Below are 21568 nucleotides of genomic sequence, written 5' to 3' on the forward strand. Positions count from 1 at the left end.
GCATCCCGGGATAAGCCCGTCGGTGCCGGCGAGGGCGGTGGGCTTAGCCCCGCACGGCGGGCAGCGCTCTCGCTGCCAAGCCTCGCCTGGGAAGGAGCCCGTGCGCTGTGAATGCGCCGGGACGAGTCGATCCACGCTGGGGTGAAGGCTCTGCTGAGGAATGCCTTGTCTGCCCACGCCGTGTAAAACAAACTGCTCCCTGTCTGGGCTCATCCCGCTGGACAGCACGGGAGGGGGTACAGAAGTGACCAGCGGGAAGGCAGGCGTGCTTTGGAGAGCTGCTGTGAAATAACATAAGGTTGGCGTTTTTCTTGCTCAGAACACTGTCAGGATGCTAAATTAACTCTCTTATGCCAAGGGCCGAGCTCTCTCTTTCAGAGTCTGTGAAAGCGTAAGTGACTTGATGGCAGGGTTTTCGATCTGGGTAGACAGGCTTAGTGATTCTACTACTGTTTGAAGCAGTGGTGATTTTTTGCCCCTGAGTTTGTCAGTAACGAATTGCCCACAAGATCTGTGCAGCTATGTAGAGTTAAGAAATCGAGTCATACTGGCTGGAAGTGCAAATTAGGATGTTATGGAGTGTATTCTGTGATATCATTGTCTGTGAGCTCATCCTGACTTTGAGAGGAGAGTTGTGGAGAAGAGAGCTTCAGCGGTGTTTTTCTGCCTTTGAAGAGCTTCGTTTTGACCATGCTTGGCTCTCTTCCTCCGTTGGGATTTGGCTGTTTAACTGGCCGCAACTGCGAGACCAGCGTTGGCTCGGTGATCGCTTCAGTTGTTAATTTTGAAAAATAAATGTGAATAGAGTCTTACAGAAAGCCTCCCTTAAAAATGTTCCCTTTGAGCTGAAATTTTGGAACAATCCCAGACTATACTGAAACCACCCAGGCAAGTGTCTAACTGCCCACAGTCCCTGACCAGCAGCTCTCGGTGGTTGATGCTGACCTTTTCATTTTGATTAGTAGTGACAGTGTACCTGGTGGCTCGTATCTTATGGACATGTCCACCTGGAGAGGGCTTACTGTCGCTGGGAGACTGGGATACAGTACTAGGAAAACGCTACCAAGACCTAGCAAAACTGCATGTCACATTGTTGTTGTAGCCTGCCTTCCTCATTCCCCCACCTCTGAAAACTGTAGCAAAGAATGGAATCAGAAATGTGGCTTTGCTGCTATAGGGCTTGTTGTGCTGTGCGGGGACCTGAGGGGCAGACCTGAATGGAGAACTGTGACATTCAGTTCTGCTGGTAGGGAACAGTGTCATGCTTCTCTGTATCTGCTATGGTCACTGGGAAGAAGAAAATGAACCCATGTGGAAACTATCTTAGAACTTCTTTTAATTTCTCATTAGCCTGTACTTCAGAATTTTCTGATTTGGGTCAAATTAAAAAACAGCAGTTATTTCCTCAGGGGTCAACACCTTTTCCTTTTCTCCTTGCAAGGACAGTATGGCATTGGCTTTGTACAGGTTTGAGCAGAAAGAGGGAGAGAGAGAAAGAGACTCTGTACTGTGGAGTCCCACTGTGCTGTGTACTGGGGATTTGATTAGGGTCTGTAGACTCCTTTTTCATTCTAAATTCAAAGAGAAAATTCAGGCAGATATGCAGTATCCTAAAGGGGAGGGGGTGCTCCTTCAGTAGAGAAACCTTCTGCAGTTTATAGTTCTAATGCTATCTCAGTATCTTCGTGCTGTGGCTAAAAGTAAGCTTTGAAAATGAGGTACAGGTGCTGCCTGTCTGAAGTGTCTTGCGAGACTCTTTTCTGTGTTTGTTTCAGTAAGGCTGTAGGGCTTTAAATGTCAATATGGAAAGCTATTCCTGTGCATAGTCCCAGATGCTGCTCTAGTATGAGGGTGAGGCTACAATACCTTCTGTCGTGTTGCATGGCTCTGGGATTAAGAGGTGCACTTGAAAATCTAGCAACACAGGAGAGACATAGGGGCAAGGAAGTGCAAGCTTTCACCAGTCTGACACGATGGCACACGAGGTATAATTTGCATGATAGACTTGAATGCTCATTGTGCTTCAGAAACTTGAACAGCACAGATGTGGCTCTTGGAGTGGGCAAAGGACATCCTCCCAGGAAGTGCTGCACTGATGGATCACACGTAGAGAGCTTCCCAACTTCCAGTGTGTGTAACAGGGGGGCAAGAGGCTGGGGCTGAGTGCCTGAAAACACCGCTCTCTTGGGTGGTGGTTTTGCCTGGGTATTTCTCTTGTCAATTGAAACAGCTTTGCTGTGTTTTCAGACCTGTGTTGTTGCATGTTCTGATTAAACATGCAGGTGGATAAGTAAATGAGATGACTTTTCTGTTTGAAATATCCACGTCATGGACTAATGATTGTCAACCTAGGGGCTGGAAATTCCAAGGGGTCTATAAAGTCTTTCTAAGGAGTCTCTGAGGAGCAAAAGAAAAGAGAACCTATTGCTAGAGGGCTTGGATTTGCTGACTACTGAACATTTTATTTTTTGTTTTTAGGATAAGGGGCTTGCAAATCAAGAGCCATCACCGCAGAGTAAAAGGCCAAAATTAACCTTATTTAATGACATGCAAACATAAATAGGAAAATTTTGTCAGAACCTTGTTTCCCAAAGCTCGTTGGTCATTAAAACTGAATCTCTTGGCTCTGCAAGTAGAACTTCTGTGCTTACAGATCAAGTTGCTGGATTGGGGCCTGCTCAGGAAGTTCAAAAGCAAGAGGTTCCTGTGGCATTGCTCATAGGTCTTACTATATATGCAGTTGAACATAGCAAGTTACGCAACTTCTCGTTTTCCTGAAGTGAATAATAGGAATACGCTGCAGCAGTACCGTGCAGCCGAGCTAGTGCCAGAGTTGGAAGGCTTCCCCACTGCTTAGCCGTCTTTTAATTGTTTTTAGTCTTGAATCCTAACGCTGTCCCATAGCTCAGCGCTTGGGGTTCTGTGTGTTTAATTTGCAAAGCTCTTCGTTCCACTAAACGAAGAAAAGAGATTTCTCGGCGCGATAGCTCGTGGGCATCCATTACCCTACAGACAGCTGGTGCTGTTTAACAAGCGAGGCTGACAGCGCTTGGAGCCGAGTGTGCGCACATCCTCACAGACACTTGTGGCTGCTTGTGCTCCAGATGGCACTTCCAAATACATGTAACTTCATGAACCCGGCTGGTAAATCAACTCTAATTGATTGCAAGTTTTAAATGGAGTAAGATTGAAACTGTGCAGACAAGGATTTCAAAGATGAGCTGGTTTGGAGTTATTTGCCTCAACTTCACAGGGGAAAATCCATTGGGAAAGCATGGGATGTAAAAGAGTGTTCTTGTTCATGTTTGCTCTCTTTGATTTAAAGATGTAACTTGCTCTTTTAAATTTCTCTTGGGCTGAGAGCCAAACTGTGCTCCCTTGAAGACGATCACAAAGCAGACTTCGTTGGAAATGGGATTGGGCTTCCAGCGTGGAAAATAGCGATTCAAAAGAACTCTTCTTGAGATTTATGAGTATATGAAAAGAGGGAGTTACAATGAGTTCTGTAGCTGTTAGAAACTGTAATTACAGTGATCTCTGCAGTATTCAGGGGTAACTGCATTTCTTCACTGTTGTGCAGGATGCAGCAGTCCTCCTTGCTAGGACAGGGTCACAAAATTTCCTTTGGAGAGTCCTTACCATTGTTTTCCATCTAGTACTTGGCCTCCTTCTGTTATCAGTAAGGGAAAGGCAAAGTGAGAGTGCTGGCCCCACTGGGAGCAAAGTGCTGGGTGTGCAGCTATACAATTGTCGTGACTGGAACGGAGGAGGCGTTCCCATCTCCCCTCTAGCTGTTCGCTTGTGCTGCTATTCACCATGGTGTTGGTTTTGATGTTTTGGGCTGTGCTGTGAACTAGGTCACGGAAAGGATCCAAGACAAAAGCGTGGCAGGGGGGAGAAAAGGGATTTTTTGTTTTGTTTTCCAGCAGTGCTGTTTGCTTGCTGAGAATTGTGTTGACACAACCGAGAGTGGTGAACCGTGGTGCGGAGGTGGAAGCTACTTACACCAGCTTTCTTGTCAACGCTGAAATACAGTGCAACTGTACCCTCAGGCCAAAAGAGCTTTGTTTCACGCAGGGCCAGAAGCTCTGCAAACAGGCCATGCCTTCAGTGGAGTCCTGTGAGATGTAATGATCTTTTGTGAAGCCGTTTCAATTGGCTAAATAGGACTCTCAATTCACGCTTGTTTGTGAAGAGATGAGGCCCCAAATGATGGGGTTGCTGCGCAGTTGTCCTGGCCCAGAGGGGAAGGGTAAGAATCATTAAGTGACTTACTAGTTTAAAGACTGTGCTTAGTGTGGATATGGTTGTGTTATGAGGGATACATGTACAGCTTGTCACTGGAGCTCAGACTATTGGGGTGGTGGCTAATCCAGGATTGACTTCTGTTTATGTCATTGAAAGAGCTTCAACCCGGAGACATAGTTTAGCATGTTAGTTGACTTTTGATTCCTTCCTTACCTCTTCCACAGTAGTTTCAGAAGCTTTTCTGGAGTAAGGGTGCTCCCCCTTCCTGCTGTAAAATACAGCAGGAGGTGGGTAACCTGCTTGGCTAGGCTATGAGGAGGGTGTGTTTGGACTGCACTCCTCCCTCCTTGGTTTCTTCCTTTCATCCTGCTCGGAGTGTCTAGCTAGCAGTCCAGACTATTCTTTGTTGATCAAATCTAGGAAGCCTTGGCAGTCAGCCTTGGTTGGGCACTAGACAGTGGTCTTCTGCTTTTTCCAGCTGAGATTGGGCAGACATATTTTGTTCCTGGCAGCCCTGTGTAAGTGCCTTGGCAGGAATATCTATTTAGCCACTGGTGTGTCCTGTGGTCAGGGCAAGGAGGAGGTGCGGAGTCCCTGAGTTCATCACAGAATCACTGAGGTTGGAAAATACCTCTAAGATTACTGCTTTTGACAGTGATCCAGGATACTTAATGTTTTTTGGGGGCCGCCTTGTTGACTTTTCACAGAGCTGTGTCAAAACCGTTGCTCTTGTTTATACAGAAAATGAAAGTTTGCGTGATCCAGCCTGCCCTGGCGTTCCTGTGTTGGTCTTCCCATGCCTGGTGCCCAGCACTGCCTTGCTTCATGTATGGTCAGATGGGCACTGCTTGTTCATGGTTCCTGTGTAGGCAGCCCGTGCATTTCCACAGCAGCCTCTACCTGCTGAAATGTTCTCTGATGCCTCCAGCGTGATCCTGTGCTGATTGGGCGAGAGGGGTCAGAAGAGGAGTTCTGTTCCCAGTCCCTGTCTCAGCTCTGGTTCTTTTATCTGGGATTTTGGGGGAAAATTCTTTTGAGTGGTTAGAGGAAAAGGCTGGGAATTTATACTTTCCTAGAGGCCTATGAAAAATACCTAGCCCTTACTCATGTATGCCAGCAGCATTCCTTGCTTTTCCTATTCATATAATGCAGTGGTGTGTATCTGTGAAGCTAGTGGTTGTTCTCAAAGGTACCCCAGTAACATCACAAACTGGTTTAAGACTATAACACTTGTCACCTGTTCAGCTGAGGGTGTTTCTGTTTTGTAATGCCTAATGACTGCAAAATCCTGTGTAGCCATCTCCTCTGTTGGTATCATAGTGCTTTTTGAAGTAGGGGGTGGTGGCCTCACCCCCCTTCATCAGAGAAAGATAAACAAAGAGGAAAGATTTTTCTCTGGTTGCCTAGCAGGACAGTAGAGGTAAAAATCAGCTTTAATGAGTCCCAGCCTATTGCTGGAGCCATAAGCTACAGGCTGTGTGCAAGCCTAGGGAGTTAACAAGTGTTAACATCACGTCCTAGGCTGGGAGATTTTTATTCTTGTTACAGTAATGATGCCATTTTCCAAACTGTGCTGTGCCTTGGCTTTATGTTTCACTATGTTTAAATCCATCCTCATTCCTTTCCTCCCAAAACCAGGCCTTAGGTTCCCATCTGTGTTTGTCCTTTCTATATTCTCTGCTGCCTTTAAGTTTTCTGAAGGCACGCTATGCCCTTAGAGCTTGAGAATTCCGGTACACAAAAGATCCCCACGGCCTTCTCCTTTCCAAGAGCCCTGGCAAGCCCAAGTCCTGTGCAAATACCTGCAGCTCCAGATGCAGGGGGAATGCTTCTTTAGTTCACTGCAGATTGCACCACCAGCCAAGGAACCTTATGGGGAAGAGGCTTTGTTCTTTGGCCCAGCTTGTGGTGGTAGAGCTCTCTGCTCTGTTACAAGCTTTTCTGGAGGTGTTAGTGGAGGAGTCTTACGGCTGGCAAGAGTAGTTGGCCAAAGCACGATTTCTGGTTTTGTCCCTCTGTCTTTTGGGAGGGAGAGGGCTGAAAGCAGTGCCTGTTTTATTGCTCACAGCTTTGAAAAGTGCTGTGAGCAGAAAATAACAGAGATCTAATTTAATGTTAAAGTGGTCTTTTGCCCACTCTGAAAGTACGGTTGTAGTCCTGTGTTGACTGGAGGCAGCAGTTGTCTGGGCAGAAGGCATGTGAGAATGCTTCTGTGTGCCAAAGGAGTGGTGGGCTGCACCATGGTACCTCTGTCCATTGCTGCAGCTCTTCCCTTTTCACCGTTTACATGCATTTCCCCAAACCGCTGACTAAGTCCATAACTCCCCTCCCTTCCATTTCTCTTCTTGCCTAATGCAGGATGGTGGGTTTGGAAAGTGGGCTGTTGTCTACCTTTCTTCCCCACAGGGTTCAGGGTTTTTAACATGTTACAGTTGGGAATTGTTCTGATGTTGTTCTGCTCCTGTTCCAAAAATCATAACCCTCTTCTGCCCTTTACAGATGTGACTTGAGCTACTGTTCCAGATGAAAGTACAGTGTAAGAAATGTTGGCCCATATAAGCTAGATGTGATCTCTAATCAACTCTCCCCAGTGTTATTAGTATGTGTATATATAGAGATGATTTTTAATAAAATTGGATTCTTTGAGGCCCAAATTAGCTTCTGGAGGCAAAGGTTACAAAGAGAGAGAGGTGTTCACAGTGCCATTGATTGTATAGTAACTAATGCTTGTATAATGGGCACACCTTGCAGTTATGAAAACAAAGCAGGTTCAGACATGGTGGTCTGATCCTCCCCTGCATTTCTTCTAGGAAAGTGCCCTCCCCCCACCCTTTCCCCTATATATAGGCTATAATGCTCCCATTCTGAGTCTGGGGTTATTTGGGCTGTATGTTACAGAGGTGAAGAGATGGGGTGTGAAAGCCAAGCCTGGTCCTTTTTCTGTGGGTGAATTTTGGTATCCAGGCTGCTGAGCCTTCTCCAAGTCACTGTCCTAGAGGTGACCTAGAGGAATGGTCTAGACTCTGCAAAACAGAGATCCATTGAGTTTATTTAAAGCTCTACAAATGCATACATTTCACTAGATTGGAAAGAGAGGTATCAACCAGGACAAGTCTGCAAATCGGACACAGTGTGATAAGCGGTGACATGTGGCCAGAGTGAGGGAATTGCTGCAGTAGGAATGATGTCTTGCTTTTCTTCGAGTGCACTTCCATGCCTGTTTCTCTTTTCTTAGGTCAATTGTAAGAAGCCAAGCACCCTTCCTCCTCTCCCCTCTGATTGGATTCCTTTTAAAGTGAAGCTTGCTCAGTCTCTGAGGACCAGATCTCACTGATGACTGGGAAGCGAAGAGTACCCAGGAAAGCACTTTTACCACGGACTCCACCTCAGGAGCACCAGGAACTGACTTTCTAAATAAAATCTGTGCCCCTTCTGTGCAGACCCAATGTCTGCTGCAATGGATACAGAATCAACATATTCGGGATACTCCCACTACTCAGGTCACTCCAAAAAAGCTCACAGACAAGGGTAAGGAAATGTTTATTTTTAATTACTTACGGCTGTAAGCTAGGACATGTCCAGTGGGAAAAAAATTGTAAGCCAGGATGAAATCAGTGGGGCCACAGCTCTGGAGGAGATACAGGAGGAAAGTCCTCATAGGGAACACAGTGAGGAGACTGGCAGCTGCTAATTCAACCTGTTGGATGTATGCTGGGGTTATATGTGGCTAAAAAGATTGGCATAGTGCCAACAGAATGAAAATATCACTTAACTATGCTCTTAAAGTACAAGGGGTGAGTACGGTCTCTGGGGAGAAGATATGTTAGACTTCCAAAACTGATAATTGCTGGTTGTTTTCTCTTCTGGTGCCATTTCTTTATTGTGTAGTAATAAGGTTTCCTGCTTCTCCCCACCTTCCTCCTGGCTACTCTGTTGATAATGTGTTGGGTTTTTTTTAAATAGAATTTGAGTGGCACTTGAGTTGGCAACAAGTTCCTTTATCAGCATTGATTGGATTAGAAGTCAGATTTTTCTGAACTTGAATAGCAAGTCCTCTTCTGTTGAGGTAGTTCAACAGCCTCAAAACCCATCTGCTCTGAAACTTCTGATTATATAGAACCTTTTTTTTCTTTTCTGCATCATCATTAGTTTTACATGCAAAATGTGTGCCACTTACAGTCTTTTCAACTTGCTACTGAGCTGGTCCAAAACAATTTTGCATTTCGGAAGCAATTACCCTGTGTGGTTGGAAAAAGAATTCTTCCATGAAATGAAGTCTCTTTGCTCACAGTCCAGTTATTGAGTAAAACATCTCTTGTTTGCCTTTTTTCCCTTCTTTAGCACCTCCCCCCAATACAGATTGCCCTTTTAAACTTAGAATGTGGAAAGATGCCTTCAGAGTTCCAAAAACAACATAAAAATCCTACAGCCTCTTACTGTAAACTGGAAAAAGTCTCATCCCATGATACTTTTGGGCTTTGGTTATTTCAAGAGAGAGGCAGTGGAGAGAGCAGAGCTAGGATGCTCATGAGGATTAAGCCAGTCCCTAAGCACAGTGAGGGTCTCCGGTGCAAAGTCTGCTTTGCTGTCCATGTGGGAAGGGGGAGGAAAATATCGGTGAGCAGATTAGTAGGGCTTAATTCATCCTGAGACATTCTCAGATGAGAAGCTGTGAGGGTACTCTGAAAGTAAACACTGGCCTGGTACCCTTGATGGTCTTGCTTTCTTTGTAAGAGGTCAGCTTGGGGTTATTAACCACTGGAAATAAACTTCACCAATTGTCCTACAGTGTTCGGGTCATAGATGACAAGACTACACTGAAGGAACTAAAGCTGTATTGATTAGTTCCTTGTGTTAGGTGTGCATGTCCCTGTAAGACAGCTTATTGTAGGTGGAGAACTGTGTAAACCAGTAGATCCCAAAAGGAGTTCTCAGTTGCTTGGAGAATGCAATGCTGTTTTAAGAGAAGGTGAGGCGGTGGGCGTGTACCCCTGTCCTTCCCTCTCCTATCACTGAGAGGGTAGTCTGTCCCAGCCTCCAGGCTGTTGGCTTCTCTCAGGGCAAGGTCCCTCTCTACCTCTTCTAAAGCGTGTTTTGTCATAGATTGAGTAAAATTTGATCAAGAGATGGGCAAGCTTGACTATGACCTAATGCTTAGGGCACCTGTTGCAGGTAGAGTTGTAGCACATTTCAGTAACTGGTAATGTTGTTCTCCTCTTCCACTCTTTGAAAAAAGGAGTCGAGACAGACACAAATCGCCACGAAGCAAAGATGGCAGTCGATCTGAGAAGTCCGTCACTATCCAGACACCTCCTGCAGAGCCGCTCCTTGGGAATGATGCCTCTCGGGCAGAGGAGGGCCAGGTAAGGAGCTTGTGAAAGAAAACGTGGAGTGTGTTTTGTGGAGCAGAACACGTGGCTTATTGGCTCATGAGTAGGACAAAAGCATTGCTTGTGTGCTGTTTAATGGGTACCTTTTATTCATGCATAAAGCCAAGGTCGCAAATAGTTTTGTCTTTTTCTGAGAACATTATTTTTGACTGCACCAGTGCTGATGTGACAACTCCTTGGGCACTAATTTGCCTCTGTCTCCAGAGTGTTATCTGCCAAGCTCTATAGAAACATCTGTTTCTGTCATCTCACTGTGCATTATTCAGATCAACCCTTTCCACCTGTATGTACGTTTTAGTTTTTAAGCAGGATTTGCTCTAAGTATTTATGTAAAGTACATTAGAATCAGAATTCCAATATGGAAAGGAGTCAGGAATTGTAAAACTAGTGTGAAATAACTGTGAAGGAGGGTGAACTTGGAACATGGGGTTAAATAAAGACTAGAATAGTGCTGCATTTAGATTGTACCTAGGTGGATCCAGTGCTCTCTCTGCTCTACTAGTTGATATGAAGGTGCATGTTCATTTTCAAAGAATGGCTGATGCTGCAAGATATAAAATGCAAGAAGTTTCAGTATCTCGTAGCTGGATTTGGGGTGTGTTAAATCTTGGTTGTGGGGTTCCACCTCTGCCTTTAGAAAAAAAATATTGTTGTGCAGTTTCCACCCAAAGTGTGTATGGTGGTACTTTAGCAGTATTCATGTAGCTACTGGTGTGCTCACTTCATGTACTGGTATTTTGTAATCAGATGCTTGTTTTCACGAGTCCCAGCTATTATTTCGAATAGTTCTAAAGACACTGGTGAATTTTTAAGCCCTTGTTTTCACACAGAACTCCTCAATTAAAGCCAAAGCAAAATAATTGATGCATGAACCAGACTTTTCTCCTAGGGAGCAGAGGGCACTGAGTTAGGTCCAACAACCACGTACCAATGGAGATTTAGACTCATATTGCCTCTCCTATGAGGAAAGGCTGAGAGAGGTGGGGTTGCTCAGCCTGGAGAAGAGAAGGCTCTGGTGTGACCTTATTGTGGCTTTCCAGTACCTGAAGGGAGCATACCAGAGAGCCAGAGAGGGACTTTTTACAAGAACATGTAGTGATAGGACAAGGGGGAATGGCTTTAAACTGAAAGAGGAAAGGTGTAGATTGGATATTAGGAAGAAGTTATTTACTGTGAGGATGGTGAGGCACTGGAACAGGTTGCTCAGAGAGGTTGTGGATGCCCCATCCCTGGAAGTGTTTAAGGCCAGGCTGGATGGGGCTTTGAGTAATCTGGTCTAGTGGAAGGTGGCCCTAATTATGGTGGGGGTGGGTGGGTTGGAGCTAGATGATCTTAAAGGTCCCTTCCAACCCAAAGCATACTATGAGTCTATGGTTTCCATATAATTGCACAATTTTGCTTGTGCCACTTATAGTGGGAAGAGTTATAAGCAGTACACTGTGACTGTTGCCTGTTGTCTTCTGGGCTGTAGCCTCAAGCTGCTCTGGTTTCTGTCCCTTCTCTTTTCTGCGCAATTTTGCAGCTCATCAAATGGATGAAACTATGCAAAACTATTTAATGCATAAACATAAAATAGTTGACATGCTTAAATTGCTTTACTGGCGATGCTGGTAAAGAGGGAAATGTGGTAGGAATATGCTGCTTTTTGGGACATACTACAATGCAGATATCTGTTCTGGAGCCTCTGCTTTGGTGAGAAGTAACTCAAAAAGCCTCTCATATTAATTCAAGATGCTGACTATTTGTGGTTGGTCTGCCTCAAAACCCTACTGCTCTAGGCATGGGAGGTATTCATGTCTTGGAGTGCTTTAGAAGTTAAATCCCTAGAGTTGTTCAAAGTAGATGTGCTGCGTCAGTCTATTCCTTTCCCAAAGACTCTTGAAGACTCTTTCCTCTGGCTCTTAAAGAAGTGAGTAAAGGTTTAAAATGATGCCTGTGTCTTTAAAACAGATTGTTTTGATGTGTAGTTGCAGAAGTCTGGGAGAAGGTGTAAATCCTATTAATGACACAGGCTACAGAAGATACACTGAGGAGGGTAGGAGGAAAAGAAAAAACCTTTGGTTCTGAATGAGCATTACAGCTACAAAGGTGTCAGGTGCCAAGAAACAAAGCACATGCCTTGCCACTCTTGCATTTGTGGGAAGCATCAGGAGTCTTCATGTGCATGAGTCACTCCAGCAGCAGCTGTGAGTCAAATCCGTACATGCCAGTCTAACTCTTTGGCTCTGCCAGCAGCAGGAACGAGTAATTGGAGGCATCGTGGGATGGGAGAACCAACTTGCAGAAGTTCTCTAATGCTAGCTAGGGAAGAAATGAGACTTTCAGAAAACATAATTGTAATCTGAAACTTGCCTATGTGGTGACTGTGTTTCAGGTAAGCTTCTTTGTGGATAAGTGGCGTCTGACAATGTCCTGGATTGTAATACCAGAGCTACTTGGCAGTCTAGGATCCTCTAAACTTAAAAGCCCTGTACCTGAAAATATCCTTTGTAATTTGTTGGTTTAACTAAACTTTTATTACATTGTCAGCTATTGAGGGCAGTACTATTGTAGAGGAGAATAAAAGACAGTGAAGTGGAGGAACTTGCTGGAGGTGTGGTTGCTTCTGTTACGGATGGAAAAATAATGTGTGAACATGTTTTTGATTGTGTAACAACAACAACTGGCTTGAAACATTGAAATGAAAATTTCCCTTCCAGGTGCTTTTGTGGTGCACTTGCACTGCAGAATTTGTGGGCTGGAAGAATGCTAGTCCTTGCCCTGGACATGGGAACTGATGATTACTACAGTTTCCAAGATTTATATCATGTTACTTGTTAAGCATGCTGGAAGAGGAACCTCTGGGGTACAGTGAGTGGCACAGGAAGCTGAGCTACCTGCTCTACAGTTAGGGGTTTTTAACACCTAATGTTTATAGTCACTGGTTTGGGCAGGATGCTGTTGTTTCCAAACCTTTGCTAATTGTCAGAGTTGATTATTCAATATATTGAAGGTGTTGATTTTGCTATATATTTTTTCTGGGACTTAAGGCTGTCATAGCAATCATTCCAGGCAAGAAAAATGGAACACCTGGAAAGAGTAGCCTGATTGTTTCAATGTTATTTTTATTTATCTCTTCCTCCCTCAGGATGACAACTGGGGTGAGACCACGACAGCAATCACAGGCACCTCTGAGCACAGTATTTCCCAGGAGGACATTGCCCGGATCAGTAAGGATCTGGAAGACAGCGTTGGGTTGGACTGCAAACGTTACCTGGGCTTAACAGTGGCAGCTGTTCTCGGACTCCTAGTCTTCCTTACCCCCATTGCCTTCATTCTGTTACCCCAGATCCTGTGGCGAGATGATCTGGAGCCATGTGGTACTGTCTGTGAGGGACTGTTCATCTCTGTGGCATTTAAACTCCTCATTCTTCTGATTGGGACCTGGGCTCTTTTTTTTCGCCAACCCAAGGCAGATCTACCAAGGGTGTTCGTGTTTCGGGCCCTTCTGCTGGTCCTCATATTCCTCTTTGTGTTTTCCTACTGGCTCTTTTACGGCGTTCGCATCTTGGACTCGAAGGACACCAACTACCAAGGAATCGTGCAGTACGCGGTGTCTTTGGTGGATGCTCTGCTCTTCATTCACTACCTGGCCATTGTGCTGCTGGAGCTGCGGCAGCTGCAGCCCATGTTCACTGTCAAGGTGGTTCGGTCAACGGACGGAGAGTCGCGATACTACAGCCTGGGACACCTGAGGTAGGTACAAACCCTTGAGGTCCAGCGTCGTAGATAAGTGTGACTGTGCTGCAGCACAAAGCAGCAACTGCTTCTGAGTATGTGGTATCGCTGGTTTCTGAATCTTCCCCTAGAAGAATCCTAGAGTCCCTCCGAAGTTAGCAAACTGAACTTCTCTTCCCCTCTTTGAGTGTGGGAGAGGTGGTCCTCACTTCAGAGGAGTCCTGTGCGTTTCTGTAAGTGAAAAGAGTTGATGTCACGACCTTAGGGTGGTCATTTGGCTATGCCTGATGAGAGCTTCAAAATCCTTCTCTGGGCTTCTTACCCTGTCTCCTTATTGGAGGGAAGTGGAGAGCTGTGAGTCTGGCTTGTGCTTTTTGGTTGCATGGGCCAGGCTCTGCTTTGAGAGCAGCCCTTCAGGCTGTGCAGACCATAATTCAGAGCCCCCTGACAGCAGGCCAGTCCACGTGGCAGGGGCTGAAGGAACAAGTAAGTGTCCCTGTGTGAGAAAGCATTCAGCAATCCAACATGCTGTTGGAAATACCCATTTTCCCTCATTGCCCTTGCAGGCAAGACCCTTGCAAGGAATCTATTTAAAGGTCCCTTGGGTCAGGTCAAATGTGGTTGTTTGGATCACGTGTGTGCCTTTTGTGGCCAGTTGAAACACTTGTGTTCAGGTGTTTGTGCTTTGAAGCCTGTTACTGTGACAGGCTGCGACTACCCTGAAGGGCTTTTCCAGGTAGCTACCCCATGGGATCTGAAGGCTGCTTCCGGTGACTGAGGGCTCTTTCTCTGCTTTTAAGACTGGCAGTGTTTTGCAGTTTTGTGTTGGCTTGAGGTAAATAGTGTTTAGTTCTGTTAAAGCAGTTGCTTTGATGCAGCCAAAGTCTCCCAGCAGTTCAGGCATTTAGCAGTAGTATTTTTAATGAGTACTGGGACACATGCGGATGCTTTTTTTGGCAGTACTGTGCTGCTCCTGGCTTGGTTTTGTAGCATGATACTCTTTTTGTCATTAGGTATGGATCAGTTTGCTGGGTCAGATGTATCTGGGACTGTCTGGGAGCTGTGCAATATCTGTAGGTACAAAATATGCATGCCTGCTTCCACCTTCTTGCTGGTTCTAATTCTTCCCTCAGCAATGGTGCAAGAAAGGACAGTGTCTCAATCTTCTTAGTTCCTGTGTTCTCTGAAGCGCTCCAGAAATCTCTTAGTTCCTGTGTCCTCTGAAGCTGAGCTCTGAAGATGATTCCCCAGACTGTATGTGCACTTCAACATCTGTTCTGCTTATCCTGTCCAGACCCCTATGGCATGCATTTCTGTGGCAGATGAAGAGATTAGCATCTGCTGGTTTAAGTGGATGTAGGGATAGTCTCCTGCAGCCATTAGCTTAGCAATGGAATTGCTTTGAAGCAGATTTAGTGGTTGAAGCTCAAGTCTGGGAGCTGACTCCTGGATATTGTTTCTAGCTTAATGGAAGAACTCGAGGCCTTTTCGATGAACTAGGTCTGGACTCTGCTGTATTTTCCTTCTCTGTAAAATGTGAAGGAGTGCTCCTCTTCTGTAATGGAAGTGCTCCCACTGATTTAATAAAAGGTCGCTTTCAGGATTTCAAAAAAATAAACTAATATTTGATTTTCTTGTGAAATCATTTATTTCTTTTTAATTTAATTCCTCTGTGGTAAGTGATCCAGCATAGCTTTTAAGACCAGGAAGATGGAGAGATGACTGTCAAAGAGTTCCTCTGTGCCACAGCTTTGTGCCTTGAGGTGTGATGAGGCAATTGTCTCACAAGTGAACTCTGCAGAGAAAGCTCAGTATGTGTATGTATATACCTATATACACACACACAGTGTGCAGGTTTGGTTTGAGAGACTTCACTGGTTGCTTGGTGGTAAATTGTGGGTTTGTGCTAGAGGAATTGAGATCCAATGCCTGCCAAAGTCTGCATGTCTAGCTTGCCATCATGGAGGCAAAGAATTTGCTTGAGAGTCAAGGCCTAAATATTTAATAGCATGTGTGTTAGAAACAATATTCTGTCCAATTTTCTCTTTGCAGCAAGGCTTTTGAAATGTTTTGGGTGATGCTAGGGCAGCAAAGAGATGTAAAACCTAGGGTGAAATCTGAGATGTCTGAAAAGTGGTAACTTCTCATTTGTTGGCCAGCTGATTTCAGTTGTGTTTGGTATATTGAATCCAAACCATGCAGCACAGAGATGCTTCAGTGTCTTGTGTTATGGAAGAGGCTCGTCAAGCGTGTCTGATAGTGGTAAACTAGTGTTGCTTTTCTCTTAGTTTCTGACAAATCAGTATAATGTGTATTGACATGTGTTTTGAAGCCTGCGTGTCTTTCCATTTCTACTGATGCAAAGGTAAAACTGTAGATATGATCAGTGCCCAAGGGTCTCCCAGCTTAGGGAGAGTTCGTTCTCTCTCCTACTCCCACTACAAGTGTGTTACTTGTGTGTAAATGGTAAGAGCTTCTGATCTTGATACAGAGTGTGGCTTGGATGTGACAAACTCTGTAAGAATTGAATGTAATTGGTATCTCCTTCAGCTTCTAAAGTCTTGGGATTGTGAGATGTTTATATGAAACATGAAAAATATGTGAACTTTTGAACATCTTTGCAGCATATTGCAGAGTTTCTGTGAAAGTCTTGACGTGCTTGTTGTTGAAATGTCAGTCAAGGTCACAAGGGGCTACCTTGTGCCTCTGTTTGAGTCTCTGGCTGAGGCGTGGGGCTGAAATGGTGTGGAAAGTGTGGAAACACACAAGAACAGTTTGGATTTCAGGAAGACTGGAGAAGCAGCTTTGTGGCTGTGATAGAGAGGTGGTTCGAACTGTCATTAGAGTTAGAAATAGGCATATACCACTTGTTGCTGCCTTTGGGCTCTCTTAGCTACCATAAATGCTTGCCTCATTCCAGCATTTTTAAAGGGGTCTTGGAGAGGTCCTGAGCTGCCACATGGAAGGAAGAAGCATGCTTTAACAGGTACCGCAGTCTGACTGTGTCCTGAAATCAAAACCTTTTCTCTCTTCATGCTCTCAAATACCTTAGAAGTTTTGTTCAGTGACAATCCATGGAGTTTGCCTTCCTCAGCATCCAGCATGCTCTGAAGAATCTGGTGGTAAGAAGAGTCTTGAGCTATCTTATCTTGTTCAGTGTTGCTTCTTGGAGTAGCTCTGTTTTGTTGGTTTGTTGTTTGTTTTTTTTTTTTGGACAGGAAAATTGTTGATATCAACCTTTTTAATCCAAGATGGAAGCTTTCCAATTCTAGATCTTTTCTGATGAGGCAGAGGGAGCTGCTGTGGAAGTATGAGGAGAGCATGCTTTCTGGGGGAGAAGGAAAGAAAACAATAGCTCAGCCGCCCTTCTGGCAAACTGTGTTTTTGTGAGGCAGGGTACAGACAGGATTTTCCACCCTTCCTGGCTCCAAATGCAGTAAAAAAACTTGAAAGTGCTGAGTTAGGTATTCCACTCCACCCCCGAGGGCCCTGAGTCCAGGAGGGTAAGCATGTTTGGGAGTAGTTCCCCAAATTCATATTATAATCAGCCTATTAATAGGCTGGCTTGGTCCCACCCCCAGCACTTTGGCTGTAACTTTTCTTCTGGGAGACTTGACTGCCAAAATGATCGTTCCCTTTGGCATCGATTCAGGAGCTCGGAGGGGGAGTTAAAAATTAAATAGGAGTCCCAATGAGTGTGGTGCCAAGTCTCAGCTCACTGACTGCTTTGCTGCTCCTGGTAGGAAGGGTTGTCATGCAGGGCAAATGCTTTATGGTAGTATGTATGGATAAAGAGCAGGGAGCAGCAGTATATATTCAAGAAAGGTCAAGCCTGGGAAAATGCAAGAAGTTGGGTGAGAATGCTGTCTTGAGACTTTTGAAAGCAACAACAAAGGGGAAACAAAGGTGGGGGAGCACAACAGCAGATAACTTTTCAGTTGAAAGGCTGATAGTTTTGCAGGCTGAGGCCTGGATTTGCAGCTGAGGCTTCAGTTTGTCCCTACAGATAGGGACTCTGATGATGCCTGTCATCCACAGTTCAGTAGTTGTCTGTATGGCTCAGAAGCTATGTAGGAAGGATTTTGCTGGAGAAAACCCTCCTTTTTCTAGTTAGGGTGCTAAACGTATTCCTTTCCTCTCCAGTGAAAACTCTTTCCCCACCCTAGAACTTTGCTAGTCTAGACAGCTCAAGAAAATGAATGGCTTGTAACATGTGGTAATTACTGATCTTACACGTTTCTGAAAGTTGGGCTACAGTACAGTCTTGATTTTCTGAGGTTAGAGATGTCTGAGAGTGGGTCCTTCTCCCTTTTGTTCATCCTTGCAGCAGGGATATGAGAAACAGGGCCGTGAGAGTTCACCTTGTCTGGGGCTGTATAAAGTACTGAGAGCTTTGTTCGGTCTGCTTTGCTGTCGTGGTTTAAACCCAGCTGGCAAATAAGCACCACTCAGCTGCTCAGTCACACCCCCCCACACTGTACGATGGGGACTAGAATCAGAAAAGAATGTAAAACCTGTGGGTTGAGATAAGAACAGTTTAATAACTTAAGTAATGTAAAATATAATACTAATTATATTATGAAAAAATAAAACAGTTGTAATGAAGAGGGGGGAGACAGAAATAAAACCCAAGAAAGGTAAGTGATGTACAATACAGTTGCTCTCTACCCGCTGACTGCTGCCCAACCTATTCCTGAGCAGCAATCTGTGGCTCCTGGCCAGTTCCTCCCAGTTGATATGATGTTTTATGGTATGAAATATCCCTTTGGCCGGTTTGGGTCAGCTGTCCTGGCTATGCTCACTCCCAGTTTCTTTTGCAACTCCTCACTGACTGGCAGAGCATGGGAAAATGAAAAGTCCTTGACTTAAAGTAAGCACTACTTAGCAACAACCAAAACATTGTGGTACTAGGAGGAAAATTAACTCCATCCCAGAGAAAACCAGGACACTGTCCTCCTTTCTGGCATGGGCTTGCCTTTTATGAACCAGCTGATGGGGAAGCCTCTGTATGCCTTTGGAGTCAGAGTATAGCTTTTGCAGATGTCTGTGAGCTGGTTGATGCTCTGTCAATCTAATCGAGAGAAACTTAGTACTCAGAAATAGCAGTTCTGTATGGTAAAAGTATTCTTGAGAATTCCTTGTACCCCTGTTACCCATCTCCATTTGTGTGGATGTTTGCTGAACTGTGATTTAAAAATCCAGGAAAGGAGCAGCTGCTTCCTCAAATCATGTACCTGTCTGAAAAGCCTGTACCTTCCCTGCAGGAACTGTCAATATCTTATTGAGAAACCTAGTGGCTTGCACACACTCACAAAAGGAAGTAGATGCAGACATGTTCTGTGGAAGGGGAATGCATTCAGCCTGTCTCCCGGCTGAACTGGAGGCAGCAGTGTAGCTGTTTCTTAGATGGTGCATGAGCCCTTATCCTTAATACAAACCAGAGCTGAAACAGAATTGCATGGTGGAAGGTGACGCCACTTTTGACTCAGCTCCTTTGGGTTTTATCTGTTGAACTCGTTGCTTAGAAAACTATGATCTCTAGGCTGTCAGTATTTACTGATTTAATCTGATGAGTGCTCTCTTGTCAGTGTCCTTTGGTGCCACTGGGACTGGGTTCACTAGTGAGGGAGTGTGTGGAGGGCTAAGGAGTAGCAATAAGCTTCTCTGTACTCCGGCCTGCATTTGTAAGCCTCTGATCTTGTTGCTCAAATATGCCCCCACATATCCAGAATGAATTTTTTCTAAATGAAGAGCACAGGGTCAACATTTGAACTTCACAGAGTGCTCTTGCCTGGAGTTGTGTCATGCTGTCCTAAAATCTTCCTATTGCTCAAAAGGAAAACTTCCATGGAATATAGACACCTTTGTTTCTGCTTCTAGTGTGGAAATATATCAGCCTACCTGTGGGTTTAGGTCGCTGGATCTCTTCCCTGAGGCAAGAGCTGCTGAAATCTTGCTGTTTTCTGCTGAAGGAAGTTCATGTGTGTCTAATTGCATTGGTCATTCATAGTGTGACTGATCCCCTACATACACTGTTTCCAGTAGGGCAGTCAGAAGTGGGATTGCAGAAGAAGCATACTAGTGCAGTGCTGGACCTGCCCAGCTAAATCCTGCTGGAGGCACTCAGGGCTCATCCTTCTACCCTGTGTGCTGTTTGGTTGGTCTGTGTTCCCAAGGACCGGAGGAATTACACTGACTCACCTTTCTCTTTGGGGTTTCTTCAACCCTCATCATCCTTCATAGTGATACACACTGATGAAAGAGATTGAGCTGATGAGTTTTTATGTCGTTCTGTAGCAAAGCATCTTATTAACTGCCCTGCTGCCTTGATTACAGGAGCTTGCTACAACAGCATGTTCCACTGCCTTTGCAGAGCAGCTCTGTCGCCGGAGCGTTCAGCCCGTGTGAAATTAGACTTGTTCCCAAATACATTTTCTCTGTTCTGAAATCAGTTCATGGTGTCCTGATGCAAATTTGTGTGTCCTCGCCCATCACCAAATGCGCTGAGCACCAGCATTGATTAGTCTCCGGTCCCAAGAAGTTCTGGGACAGCCAGCTAAATGGGTGTTAATTGCATCTGCAGGTGTGAAGTTCCTGAAGTAATGAGGGGTCTCCTCCAGAGCAGCTTCTTTACCACTGAGAGGTGTCAGACTGGTGTCCCCCAAGCCAGTGTCTTCTCAGCAGCACTTCACATAATTGGGTGTTTACAACCACATTTTTGCAACTCATCACCTCTGCATCTGGGCTGCTTCTCCGTGCTCCCATTCCTGATCTTGCAGAACTCTGTTCACAGTTGTGTGGCATTGGCAGTTGAGGCATTAGAGCCTTTGAAAACACCCTTTGCCGTAGCCATGGAGTAGGGAAGGAAGGTCTGACTTGCAGATGAACTAGTAATGACTTAATGGGAAGAGACTTCCAACCACATTCTTAACCATTTTTAGTCACAGGCCATACCTTTCCTCCCTGCCTGTGTCTGCTGCCTCGCCTCTGGAGGATAGTGCTGCAGAGAGCAGGTCATCTGATTGCTCTAGCCATGAGGGTACCTGGAATTGCAGAAGGGATTTTCCAGTAGCCTCTGAAAAAAATGTGTGCTGTTCCTTGCTGAGTAGGGAGCAGTCTCCTTTGATGTTCCAGATGAGTTATGGCAATGGTGCCTTGTTCTGTTTTACAAGGGTCTGTTTGGTGGTGTATGGGGTGTGTTGCCAGCAAAATTCAGCTAAGACTTATTGCTTGGGTCAGAGTAACACCTCATTAAGAGGGTGCTTGTTTGTAACAGAAGTGAACAGCAAGTTCCAGGAATGCCAGGTACTCCTCATTAGAGGTGAGGGGAAAGTCTAGGATGTGCATGTATCTGACCACATGCACAACTCGTCTGGGAGTTTCTGATGTGGTAAAGTCTGTCTCCAAAGCCTGGGAGGACTCTGCTTTTCTGAAAGGAGCATGTTTTTCTAGCCTCTTACCTTTTAGCATGCACTTTTCAGAAGATTTTACATATGGCTTTACACATGGAGCTGCTCTTTGTGTTGATAAAGGCGAGAGAGCTCAGAGAAATGAAGTGCCCACTGTCATCTTTCTACCCTTCTCTCCTACCTTCCTTGATCTTGGTCTTTGATCACCCCGTGCACCCCTTGTGCACATAGCACCTCTCCTCTCCTTTTCATGAGGAGGAGCATTGAGTTGAGTATACTAGACCACAGCCCAGGTACCAGTTGTATCTGTGCTCCTGCAGATGCATCAGGCAGCAAGGGCAAGTGGTGCCGGCTGATCGTTATACCCTGGAGCGGTCTCACATTTTTGGAATACTTAATACTTTAAAAGTTTACAAGCCTACTTGTAAGTGAAGTGCTCACTGTCAATTATTAATCCACCTGGCTAGTTTGATATTAATTGCTCCCCAGAAAGGAGCTGCTAGGCTTTATCCTTCTGAAAGAGATGGTGCAGGGGAAATGCCATTGGGTTCATCTGCAGAGATTTCCTTTCTTGTTGGTTTGTCTTTCAAAATCAACACTGCCCAGAACTACAAGAACTCCAGCCTACCCTGCACTTTAAGGGTTTGTCGTGGAATTTCTATTCCCCTGCTGTCCATGCCCTCCAAAGTGCCTGTGTGTACCACCCACAGAGACAGATGGTCTCCCTAAGCTGCTGAACAAATTTTGCGGCCATGAAGGTACTTTTATCTTCAAATGCTGCAAAAAAAAAAAAAAATCCACCCC

General features: G+C 45.1%; 1 protein-coding gene across 4 annotated transcripts in view; it reads left to right on the forward strand.

Moving 5' to 3' along the window:
* VANGL1 (VANGL planar cell polarity protein 1) overlaps positions 1–21568 on the forward strand; it is a 48184-nt gene that overhangs the window by 1877 nt on the left and 24739 nt on the right. For 2 of the 4 annotated variants that reach the window (XM_018074706.2, XM_029960695.1), the window contains exons 2-4: positions 7484–7776; positions 9485–9611; positions 12766–13373. In XM_018074706.2, coding sequence (XP_017930195.1) covers positions 7694–7776; positions 9485–9611; positions 12766–13373 — 818 coding nt within the window. In that variant the 5' untranslated portion in view covers positions 7484–7693. Of the gene's footprint in view, positions 1–205; positions 299–953; positions 1046–7483; positions 7777–9484; positions 9612–12765; positions 13374–21568 lie in introns of those variants that run through there. The other 2 variants (XM_018074707.2, XM_018074708.2) reach the window with 2 other exon arrangements.

This window comes from Manacus vitellinus, unplaced genomic scaffold (genome assembly GCF_001715985.3).
Source record: "Manacus vitellinus isolate BGI_N305 unplaced genomic scaffold, ASM171598v3 scaffold_28_pilon, whole genome shotgun sequence".
NCBI lineage: Eukaryota > Metazoa > Chordata > Aves > Passeriformes > Pipridae > Manacus > Manacus vitellinus.